This window comes from Ostrinia furnacalis, unplaced genomic scaffold (assembly GCF_004193835.3).
Source record: "Ostrinia furnacalis isolate ACB-3 unplaced genomic scaffold, ASM419383v2 OfSCF2341, whole genome shotgun sequence".
NCBI classification, from domain to species: Eukaryota; Metazoa; Arthropoda; class Insecta; order Lepidoptera; family Crambidae; genus Ostrinia; species Ostrinia furnacalis.
The window spans coordinates 536,515-548,830 of record NW_021132580.1 but is presented as its reverse complement, the minus strand read 5'-3'; the positions used below and the strand labels follow the sequence as shown (position 1 = coordinate 548,830).

Here is a 12,316-nt window from a genome sequence, read left to right as displayed (position 1 = left end):
ACGCGCTGGACATTCATAAATGACATTTATAGACCAGTAAACGTTCGGGAGACGCCCGTAATTTGCTCGAACCGTAAAATGCGAAACGATACTGCACTATTTTCGATAACAGAATAACGGTTATGCAAAATATTATTACTTCGGGTTATGGTAAAGTCAATACTTTTGAGCCTTTATTAATATTTTACTTGGCGCCTTCACTATGAGTTATTAAAAGTACACTGGAAAATAAAAAGAAAGCAAAATAAATTAGAACAAAACGTTCACAAGTTCGACACAATTCACCACCTAACTTTGACCGTAACTTTGACGATAACGGTGCTTTTATATGGATTTTGACAGATTTTTGACGTTTGTCAAAGTTAAAGAAATATGGTGAAACCCAGCCTAATTATAGAACATATTAACAAGTGCTAAAAAGAAAGTGCAACTTCTTTAACCTATTTGAATAATAGATGGCGTTACACTATTATTTCTCGAAGTGATCTGAAATTACTGTATGTATATCATCTAAGAATGGCACCCCAGATCCAAAGAGTTCAATTCTCAAACCACTCGACAAGTTCACGTTGAATTTTTATCCTATAACAAATGATCTCACCTATCTACCTTCACCTCAACTGCAGGAAGCTAATAGAAAATTTCACAACGCATTGCAATCCCGCATTCCCATGGGCACCGTCCAATCGCCGAGATTTATAATCGCGCGAACTGAAAAATGGACGAAGGTGGATGATATAGGAGGCACCATGAACTGCCATAATTCAACCGCGTGTATAATTATGGCATAGGTGGTAAGGGAGACTGCTGACTTGCTTTTGCTTTAGCAGAGTGGTAGACATCGTGTGTTTTTCCAAGTTTTGTCTTAAGACATTGTCGGCTTGAATCGCCTCTCTCTCAATTCAACCTGGTTGTCCAAAATTAATGATGGACAAAATTATGATACTAAATTATCTTCTTCAAAGCTAATGAAATGATATTAGTTTTCTCTAGCAATTTATAAAATGAATGGTCAGGTTGTGATCTCACAAATTGTAATAAGATACAACTCACACACTCTCACATTAAAAAATAATATTAAAAACAAAAAAAGCTATTTTATTGTACCTGTTTTCTTAACTTACCTCTTTTCAGAAGTTTAAAAGTCACATGTAGACAACCAGCATCACCAGCCCAGCTTACACTAATAAGTATCGAATAATCCTTACCATTTCAGATGAGCTTTGTAAGAATGCGTTAAAAATAATCAAATACAGTTTCCGTGAAGTAGCTTAGTTTCATCTTACTTAAGCCAGTAGTAGAGAATATCGTTTCAACCGAATGGTGTAGCGACTTTGCACTAATAAATAAATAGCGTACTTTATACCGCAGTTTGCATAAATGGCATAGGGTTTCTCCTTTAGATGTTTCCGCATAGTTATGAGATTATGTTGATAAGCTGGCCAATATACGTCACATAACTTTCCATGGTATTATCTATTGAGTTTTATGCAGTGACTGAATTATCCACTTTGCTCATGAAATGTACAGGATGCAGTGTGAATTTATACAAGCTTGGATAGATATTGATACAAACTACAGCTATCACATGCCAAGCTTTTTTTACTATAATAATTACTAGGTGAGGAGCTAGAGATATTTACTTATTTAGTATTTACGAACCACCCTGTATGTAGGTCAATTCTGTACGAAAACTGGACTTGAAACTTGACAAGCGTAGGCACAAGACACGGAAAAGTTCATTGTATGCAAAAAAAATAAAAATAAACATTTTTAAGTATGAATAGGGGCGTATTCATAGTTTGAAAATAAAACACGACCGACACTGTCCGTGCTGGAAAAGAGTAAATAAAGCAAGGAAGGCACAAGAGAATTGTTTAATCCTATTTTCCGCTCAGAATAACCTAAGACTTTATTATTTCCTCGTTTTCAACGCAGCGTCAAAAGTACTGTAGATCCCACGCCAGTGAGCACGCTCCTTAGAGAGACGTATTACTAATATTTACCCGTCCGTGAATCTTGTTATCTGCCAATAACTGCATTCAATTATCGACTTAAACGCGTTGCCTTAAAGCCGTGGCAAGTATTCATAATTAATTCAGAGTTCAGACTGCAACTGCACTAGTCGAATCGATACGCGTTATGCGGAAAGCCACAGGTATGTAATGAAACAAACACTTTGACTTTGATTAAACGGTGTCCATTAGTTCGTGATTTCGAATGTCGATGTTCGGGCGGACTGCGACTAAGGAGTTTTGATACTTGATGTGTTATTTTCAGACAATAAATGAACTTATACTGAGTAAGAGTGGTTTCAGATTTGTATCACGTAGAGAAGCATAATGTGAAAGTAGATTATAGCATTATTATAAACTAAAAGTACTGACGATATTACTGTGTACTTATATCGTTGGTACGCAATTTCTTTAGCTTTTCTAATACTGGTTTGTGGCGCCGTAAGTCTTGTTGTCTTGTTTTTAAATGGTCTGTACCTATTACAACTCTGTACAGAATCAGATGACAGCACATCAGACTATATATTTTGTTGTAAAATTGCCTTTATTACTAAGGACATAAGAAGCCATGCTTAACTTGACTTGCTCTCGTCTGTACATAAGTTGCTAAAGTATTATGTATTAACAGAACATCTTGTTATTTTTACTGTGTCATCCCTAGTTGGTAGTCCATATTAATAAATTCCTCACCGAAATCCGAAAGGTTACGTGTCCATGGAACATTATAATGGTTAAAATCGTTATATTCGAAAGGTTACTTTTGGTACTTATTATAATTCTGAGAATATTTTAATATCCGCATAACATTTTGCTGATGTAAATAATTTGGTTTCACGATGTACAGTCGCAGAATGAAAAGGTTCGTCACCTTAGTGTCGGTTTTCGCTTGCACTAGGTACTGTGAGAGTCAAACCTGCCAACATAACAGTGCAAGAAACAGTGCTGCTAACATTTAAATAAATATGACGTTTGCAAACGAATAAGGTTTTGCTTGTTTATTTTTTTATCCCATCAGTGCAATGCAATGATGACATTGACCAATTGACAATAGTTTTTTTTATTTAACCCTTAACTGGTATCGTAAATTGGACATACGTAACTGGTATCGTGGGGGCCGCGCGGCCCCCATACTATGTTTGCTTCTAGCAAGCATGTTTTACCTATGTACTTGAACAAATGCTCATAAATGATATATATCAGGCTTTTTCTATGTAATCATTTAGTTTTTATTGTAATTAATCTTCTTACTTATATACTTCAAGACATTACATAATAGCAACAACTTTTTACGTAATATTTTTTTAACGTTACAAATATCTATGAAACCTACGTTCAGAAAGTTATAATCAAAAATATTATTATTTTAATTAATCCATAATAATGTGAACTTAATAATAAATGAAGTTTTAATGTAATGTTTAACAAAAATAATAAGCATTTTATAAAAATAAATATATAAATGTTATGTTGACAAACATTAGCAGGTGCTGGTGGATTTTCAGACCACTTGTATTTATTCTTTTATAGTAGCTGGATTGACTAGGTCCTACAACATCTTCATTTTCACTGTCTGAAGAAAAAACTTGAAAATCAGAATCAATATCCTCATTATCGACCGAATATTGGTTATTGGGTCTTCACAATGACCTATAATTTTATTATCACTATATCCTTGTTCTGACATGCTACTAATCACTAATTTGGAATCAAAAACTTCGTTATAGGTATCTTCTATTGTTTTATCACTAATAAGCCATCAATACTGCAAGAAAACAAAAAACAAATAAAAATTGCCATGAAAAAAAAAAATTACGTAACTAGTATTGTGGGGGCCGCGCGGACCCCAACACGTGCATATCTTCGTCCTGGTGAATGATACAGTGCTGAAACGCCTGCACCAGATGCGAGTAGCGCCGAAATGAGAATACCAAAAATTTTGGCTGCCCACGATGCGTAGCTTCATAGAAATCAAAGAAAACGTCATGCGTGGGGGGCGCGCGGCCCCCACGATACCAGTTAAGGGTTAATAAAAATAATAATGGCAGTTTGAACCAACAAGAAGGTTTTAGTTTATCAATCATAATAATCTTCTTGACAAGATTAATCTTTAAACAACTTTGATCTGAATAATTTTGAACTTTACTGACGAACAGATAAAGATTATTTTCTCTAACTCGAGATTATTCTGTAACATAGTTTCAAAAGGTAATATGTGCTCGCGATTCGTTGAAGGAATCAATTTGAAAACTGACGAACCTTTTCATTCCGTGACTGTACTTTCTTGGAAATATTGCCACGGCCTCATTCATGGTTATGTACACGTTTATATCATTTTGTTTAGTGGTGTCTGACTCTGCACTCGTTATGTACAAATAGTGTTAAAAATAGGAAAACATTTTAGGATAGGTTGCACCATCTTACTTTAACTTTAACAAACTGTCTGTCAAATTTCATATAAAAAACACCGGTTAATGTTATGGTTACGGTTAAAGTAAGGTGTTGCAACTCAGCCTTATTGTTTTTCTGCTAGAAAATGAGTGTGGTTGCTTTTGTGAAAAGGGTTAAAAATAAAATTGTATAAAATTTGGATTTATTTATTTAGAATCCTTGTTTGTAAACAGATTTGTAAACTTACAAGTAAGGTCTGTTTTAAAAAAATATAAATATTGCTACAAAAAGTTACTGCAGTATATGGCTAAAACAAATTAAAGGAAAATATGAAATATACAGCTTAACCATTAATAATCACAAGTCTTAACACAATGCGCTAATTGTTAACATCAAAATGTGTGAAGTCAAAATTCTACCTGAGCGTTCATAACATAATTTGATTATAAATAAATTACTTTCATAACATTTATTTTGAATAAAGAATTATTTATTGAATATACAATAATTTTCAAAAGAAATATATTCTATCTACAATATACAAGTAACAAACATTTATCTATATACATTTAGTAGTTCGGACTAGTTAACGATCGAAATCGAAAATGTGTCGTAAGGATTTTTTTTACAAAATGTACACAAAAGAACACCTTGTAGCAGTCGGGATAGATGTCAATATGGCTTGAAACTGAGTTGACTTATGCTATGTTACATGGTCTATATTGGAACTATTTGTTTGTCTAAAATAGCTAAAATCTTAGAGACATACATTTTATTTTTACTTCTCTACATTTCTGCACAAAATTCGTTCCTCAAAACCATGTAACATTTAATGACGATGTACATTTGAAGATGGTTTTCTTAAAAATGTCAGTCATCTCAGCTCTAAGCTTAGATAACACTGTAAAATCATCAAATTGCAAAATCATGACTCGGAAGATATGAGCGAAATTTAAAATTTCACACTCAAGGGCACTACACTATACTGTACATGCGGGCCACCGCATAAAGCTCTCTTAAAAAATTACAAAAGGTCAACATATAATAATTAACCTATCTATCAAAGTATTTACAATTATTGCTATCAAACGACGCGCTTTCAACGCTCCAGTTATTTCCATGAACTGGCTTATTGCCTCCGCTACAAATTAAATACAATATCAGCAATGCTTTTTTAATTACGCTCTGTTCGAAATACCATTGGAAAAGTCGAAAATGAGATACCATCGCTTTTCATTGCACCCGAAAACCCAGCACAAAATTATCTCCAACCATGCTGGTATTTACAACAAAGCGCGTTATAAACTTACAAAGCAACTAAAGCCTAATTGGCGCCTCAGTGATATGCCATTAAATTCATTAACGGAATGATAATAAGAGCGACCTCAAAAAGTTTCATTCTGAAATCGTAACGAATAACTTATTTAATAAATATTCACAGTTGAATTAACATTGGCCGGCGCAGTTCGCGTGGACTAAAATAGTTACTACATGCGGCCATTACCAACAGATTCATTCTGGTCGGTTAAAACCCATTATTGAATACGCAACTCATTTTTCCACATAAATTCGAATACAAAGTAACGATAAACTAACGCATTCCTCATTAATTAGGCCCATACTCGTTCGCAAGATTTTATATAGATCTAAGAATCGAATAACTTTGGAAAGACCATAAATATTATCGGACATTAATTTAGTCACATACATCGATCACTACTTAGCGCCGCCCGTACGCTCAACAAACTCGTAACCGAAATTCAAAACACTCAGTCTTTATCATTAATGTTAACGTAGCAGATATTGTCTGTGAAACTTGGTGATGTTTGGCGTGCCCGCTAGTTATTGTCCTGTTGGCTTCCGAGCGGTGGAGGGTCGGCGGGGGGAGCGGAGGAAGCGGGCGGCGCGGCCTGCGCACGCGCCCGCGCCGGTTCCTAGGCCAGCGCGGGCGCGGCGGGCCGCGCTCAGGGGCGGTGGGGATGAGCCGAGCTCAACGAAGAACTACTCACACCAGAATCACTACTCTTCTCGGAAGCACACGGCTCCCCACCCGCCACGAACTTCACCACGTTCAACCTATGATCAGACTCACAGGTATCATCTCTAGCCCCACCCGGTAATCCTACAGTACGCCCTGTCGTCCTTTCCACACCGGTTCCTGGATAACGCTCGATTCTGTCGCATTCCAGGTCGTCAGGTTGTCGCCGTCGAATCGACCGCTTTGCTTGAGGAGCAGGATCTGGTGGCCTGTGACTTGGCTCATCTGCTCTATGCACAAGAGGTGAAGTTCTGACGCGAACTCCGCCTACTCCAACGCCGGCTTCGTAGCAACCAGAGTCACGGGGAAATTGACGACGACCGAATGGAGATTCACCTCCTTCCGAGCTTGATCCACCACCTTCACCCTCACCGTCACCTTCTCCACCTATTAACAAAACAAAACGTCATGTTTAAAATGAAAATTAAATAATCATAAGAGTTCAAATCCATGTAAAGGGCACAATCGTGCTAGCTACTTACATTCAAGCTTATGCAGAAGTTGCACAGCGGCAAGGATTCGAGTGCGATGGTCTGGAGTCATTATGCCCAAGTAGTCAAGATCTGACGGTTCAATCTCTTTAAATAATTCTATATCTTCATATCCATTTCTAGCAAAGGCCACAGTATATTCCGGCAGATCTATTCTTCTTAGCAGTTCTTCGACGCTCCTTGGCCGTGTCTCCCATAGTCTTTCACGGCTCTTACACCATTTTGAGGATCGAGATCGCATTGTGTCTCTGTCTGACAGAACTTCGACATTGGCAAACTTGAAGTTCCCAACTTTGTTGTTCAGCACACCCCGCCAGATGCCGGACGCATTCATGTTAATTACTTCTATGATGTCCCCTTTCTGTTAAGAAACATAACCTCGTTTATATGCTGTATGAGATAAAAAAAAAAACAAAAAAAAGATAGAATGAAGTCATCTTACCTTGTATCTTAGGGCATCTTTCTCATAAATATTGGGTATATAATCGACGAGTGCCCGCGCCCGACACAGCATCTGAGGCACGAGTAAGCTCCGCCCGGCCGGACTTAATTCTATGTTTTCTTCTGCCGAGAGAGATGAGTGATTACTACCAGCGCGAACCAATGCTTGTGTGCCTGTACATAAACATTTACTGACATTTAAATCTCAATTTACAGCCTTACATCTCGATCAACACATTAAAAACAAAAATACCTGCATTTACATCATTGCATGACTGTGAATAGGTAGGAATATGTTAATCTAAAACATTCTGGGTAGTAATGATACACTATGATTAGTAGGAGTAGGGTGAATTCTATATTTACATGAATATGTATCTGTAAGTAACATGAGGGGGCGTTATGGTACACAGAAAGGAAAGACAACAATATTTACAAACAACGTTTATATTAACACAGACAAAGAACTCAATAAATCCACTCACTACTGCCTGATCCGCTGGGAAGACTTTCGAAAGAACTATTAGAACATGGGAATGCTTGATCGCCGCTCGTCCGCCGATCGCTTCCTTCAGGACCCCTTTCTTGTCTTAATCTTGATATTTTCCTTTGTACATCCTGCCTAAGTCCTCTTACTTTTCCCGCTAAATTTGAAACGCCTTCACAATCTTCCTCGGACTGAAACGATAACAAATAACTTTATTAGGGTAAGGGATATCAAAATTAAAAGCGTGGAATAGTTCTCCAGCAATTTATTAGGAAGTAGAAAATAAGTAAGAAATAATTGACAATAGCGATTTGGAAATGCTGCCGTTACCTGGTGAACAGTTGCTATGTGTTGCGAATCAGTTTCGCTTTCCTGGTCTTCGTAATCCGACGAAGCGGGCGAGAGCGGGTCGGCACCTATCCGGTACCCTGACATTTGCCTGTATCCTCTTCTCGAGTCGCGCTCCGAGCGGCTGGATTCTAGCGAGATGCCAGATAGTCTGGAGCCTATAGATTGAATGTCAGACGCAGCGTAATCCCCGCTTTCCCGATCTCTCGCTGTTCGTAAAGGGATCACTGTGGTAGGGTAGGGGCCGCTCTGCGGAATTATTAATCCCCTTCGGGGCGCTCTCGCTAAACTTATGTCGCCGGCACTTCTGAGCGATATCACACCTTCACCTCTCGGCTCGTTTCGTAGATTCAACGTGAAGCAAACTCGGCCATTTTGGAACGACGCAGCTGGAGCCCCGCCGCCCATCAGAAAATCTTCCGGGTCACTTTCGTACGGAGGTTCGTCGTACCAGTGCCCTCTTCCGGTCAACCCTCTCGCCTCATCGTCGTACATATACGTGTCGTCTGTAAACGAGTTCTTCATTAAACCACGGCGTAGTATTCCAAAAGTGCAAATAAAAAGTACGTGCTTAAAAAAATGCGAAAAAAGTTTACCGTAAAATGCTTTTCCAGAAAATGGCGAACTCACTGACAACACTGCAGTTTAAGCTGTGTACGAACATTGTAAGCCGTGCGTGGTTTATGCAAAATATCGTTTTTATAACAACATGCATTTAGCATTTGTCGCAACATAATCGGATGGATGGAGGTGATGTTCAAACATTTCCATTAGTCGTTATGGTTGAGTTAACTCGACATCTTTCCTTTTTTATTGAGTATTTTTTTATTCTTCATGGATGTTTGTATGATAATGAAGATGCACATCAAAAGCATGTTAACTAACATTGAAAGTCCGCCGAGAAACATTTACTTACAAAAGAAGCATTCCGCAACACTGACCAAGTCGTAAAATATCGTGCAGGCGACATGCGGAACAATTGACGTTGACCAAAACAAAAACATTTTCCTGGTATTTTGATTAAAAATAAAATAAAACAAAACATAAACATTGCTGCAAAAATATAAAACAAAACAAAAGTACAAAATTTGGAAGCTTACGAATTTGCACATCAATCGAAAAGCAAAGCAGAATTACTAATTTCTTGATTGTTATATGAATCAAAATATCAAGAAGCCACTATTTATTGAAAATAACAATAACAATTTGAATCAATATTGAGGAAAAAATCTTATTATAACTTTTAAAGAATATGAATGATTTTAATGTCAAAGAACTTTATGAAAAAGTAAAGGTGTGTAAAATATAGTGTTTCAATGAATGAAAACATACCTCCAAAAGGGCCTCTGACTCCATCCCTTCCCATGTTCATAAGACCATGTCTTATGTCCCGTAATATCTGTAACAATGATGAATACATTAATGATATACCTTACAGATAACGCATTGATTACATAGTATCAGAAAACTTTATGATAGCCTATAAGGCAATTCGAGAAAACAATTTTGAAACAAATGAATAGCAAAATGATAGGTAGTGGCAGAATAAGTTATCATCTGCTAAATATCGAATAACTAGCAAGATACTCAAAATTGAGCCCACAGAAAGTTAATAGATTCGACTCTACATTACTTATTGAATGTTCTGAAATAACAATCTAAAAATAATGCTGAAATAGATATGACATCTATCTCATTAACAGTGTGCTTACCATGAGTTTACGTTAGGTGTGCTCGCTAGCGACTGCGTAAAAAAATGACATTTAATTGTATGACATATTGTGCAGCGCCCCTAGCGGCTACTTTCAAGAAACAAAATCTTCATAGAGATTTTTGACGTACTCGCTAGCGAGCACACCAAACGTAAACACACAGATGGTACAAATTTCGCGTCCATCACAAAACACGTAAACATTTTATGAACTTTTAAGGAAATAAGAACATTTTATACCCCAATAAATACTGAAGCGAATAGTCTAACTAAACCTATAAATATTTGTTTAGGAGCTTACTCGTAAATGATGTACTAGTTCCGATGTAGTACGTCATTTACCTGTGAAATATTTTCGTGGCGATATTTCCTTTTAAGAATGCGTGAACACGGTTATAAATATTCAACGGGGGTAATAAAATGGCCACTTTCTCGTAAGTAGAAAAGTATTGAACATTAACTTAATTTATGCACACTTTGCCTCCGACGCGGTGCGCCGACTACACGAAAGGGATTTGCGTGTCGTTCTGTTCAACCACAGTACAAATTTATTCAGAAACTAGCTGCGCCCGCGACTTGGTACGCGTGAAAACCCGTTTTAGCAATATTTTTCATTTTTGCTCTGCACCTATTACTCGTAGCGTGATGGCCTTCCTCGATAAATGGGCTATCTAACACTGAAAGAATTTTTCAAATCGGACCGGTAGTTCCTGAGATTAGCGCGTTCAAGTAAACAAACAAACTCTTCAGCTTTAAAATATTAGTATAGTATAGCTTTACTAGAATACCAAACTGTCTTGAAGGCGTTTCTCTCTTTTTAACGCGTTAAAACTAAGATTTTTAAAGTATTTAATAGTCTAATACTTATTTTAAATTCAATGGGACATTGCCATTACATTAAAGATAATAAACGAAATAGTGACGATCTGTCTAAGATACGTTGTCAGTTTTGATTCTTCAAACTTCATTTTTTTTTTCAAAATTTAGTCAGACTCGGAATTCGACAAATATTTTGTTGGTAGGTTAGTTTTTTGTGTGGCTTTTAAACTTCTTAAAGAGTAAAGTGAATTTGCTACATCTACTTCCACTGTGTACTAGTAAATGAGATTTTATGTTGCAGTCTTAGACAAGGCCCGTCAAGCTTTGTAGCAACCGCTGCATTTGTTTTCAGACTGATTTCACCTGTCTGGGTATTTCCAATGGTAGAGCCAATTAAGTTGAAAACTTAAAAACTTTGATATTTTGAACAAGAGTTCAAAGGTACTGGTGTGATACTCACTTATTCACGTAACCATTCGAATTTTAGGCCATGCGGTAAAAATATCGCCCGAGCCCCACATAAAAACGTAGTAACCTTTACCTCAATATTCCATAACTGCCAGAATCAGAATGGTTCCAAGCATGTCACAACGTGAGCAGTTTATTGACGTAGTAAAATTTCAATGTTCGATATTCCGAGTATCGCGGTCCGTAGTTTTACGAGCGCTCGAAATGAGCTGAGCAAGGGCTTCCGAAGTTTCGAAGGGAAGCGATACAACTGCCCTTAATAGGCTTAGCTTGAGATTAGGACACGATTAGCCCACGGTCGGCTCCTCGAATGTTCAAGCCAGTTTACAGATTACAACTAACGACTCTCGCATCAGATTAGTTTTGAATGTGTGCGTAGCTTTTTCGTGTGGGGTGTTATGGGGTGCATTACGTTTAGCTCCCATTTGAGACTTAGCGATTAGTTGTTGTGTGTGATTCATGTATTTACCTCTTCCTGCTCCCTTGCCAACTTGTCTTTTTTCTTCATCGCCTCTTGTACCTTTAACTGAAACAAAATAAAATCACGTTAGCAATAGGTACTATTGATAAATCTCGCGAAATATCTGATATTCACATATTTGTCAATATTGGTATTTGATTTTGGGAGAGCTCTTAAAATGCATTGTAATGAGAGTTGGTCACCGTCAATTACTTCATACACAGAAATGTAACAATATTTTACTAGCATTTACAATTTATTGATAGGAAAATGCGACACATTGCACTAGTATTCAAATAAAACGTGTGGATGTAGTTGAAAACAATATCCCGCTACCATTTTGATGTCTAGTTACTATCCAACCAAAATTGGCGTACTTTATACCATATCAATTTGTTTACATACAAAACATACTTCATCTGAAACAGTCATTTTCGTTTTTAAATGAAATCTGTGCTTAACATGCTCTCATGCATTCCTAGGTGACATGTTCGTGCAAAAACTAAGTAAGTCGTGCATATAAAGTGCAAACTAATGAATGGTGCTAAATAAATTAAATGCATATGACACAAATTAATGCGATTATTTTCTAAGAAAGTAATCCACATTGCTATTAAAGAATTGCTGATCATTTAATTTCTTACACAAAT

General features: G+C 37.0%; 1 protein-coding gene across 7 annotated transcripts in view; it reads right to left on the bottom strand.

The window, feature by feature from the left end:
- Positions 1-5,036: 5,036 nt before the first annotated feature.
- LOC114355099 (uncharacterized) overlaps positions 5,037-12,316 on the bottom strand; it is a 150,603-nt gene continuing 143,323 nt past the window's right edge. For 3 of the 7 annotated variants that reach the window (XM_028307764.1, XM_028307760.1, XM_028307763.1), the window contains 7 exons: positions 11,676-11,732; positions 9,541-9,607; positions 8,191-8,714; positions 7,859-8,051; positions 7,375-7,547; positions 6,924-7,293; positions 5,037-6,828 (listed from right to left, as the gene is read on the bottom strand). In XM_028307764.1, coding sequence (XP_028163565.1) covers positions 6,368-6,828; positions 6,924-7,293; positions 7,375-7,547; positions 7,859-8,051; positions 8,191-8,714; positions 9,541-9,607; positions 11,676-11,732 — 1,845 coding nt within the window. In that variant the 3' untranslated portion in view covers positions 5,037-6,367. The remainder of the gene's footprint in view (positions 6,829-6,923; positions 7,294-7,374; positions 7,548-7,858; positions 8,052-8,190; positions 8,715-9,540; positions 9,608-11,675; positions 11,733-12,316) is intronic. The other 4 variants (XM_028307762.1, XM_028307761.1, XM_028307765.1 and 1 more) reach the window with 4 other exon arrangements.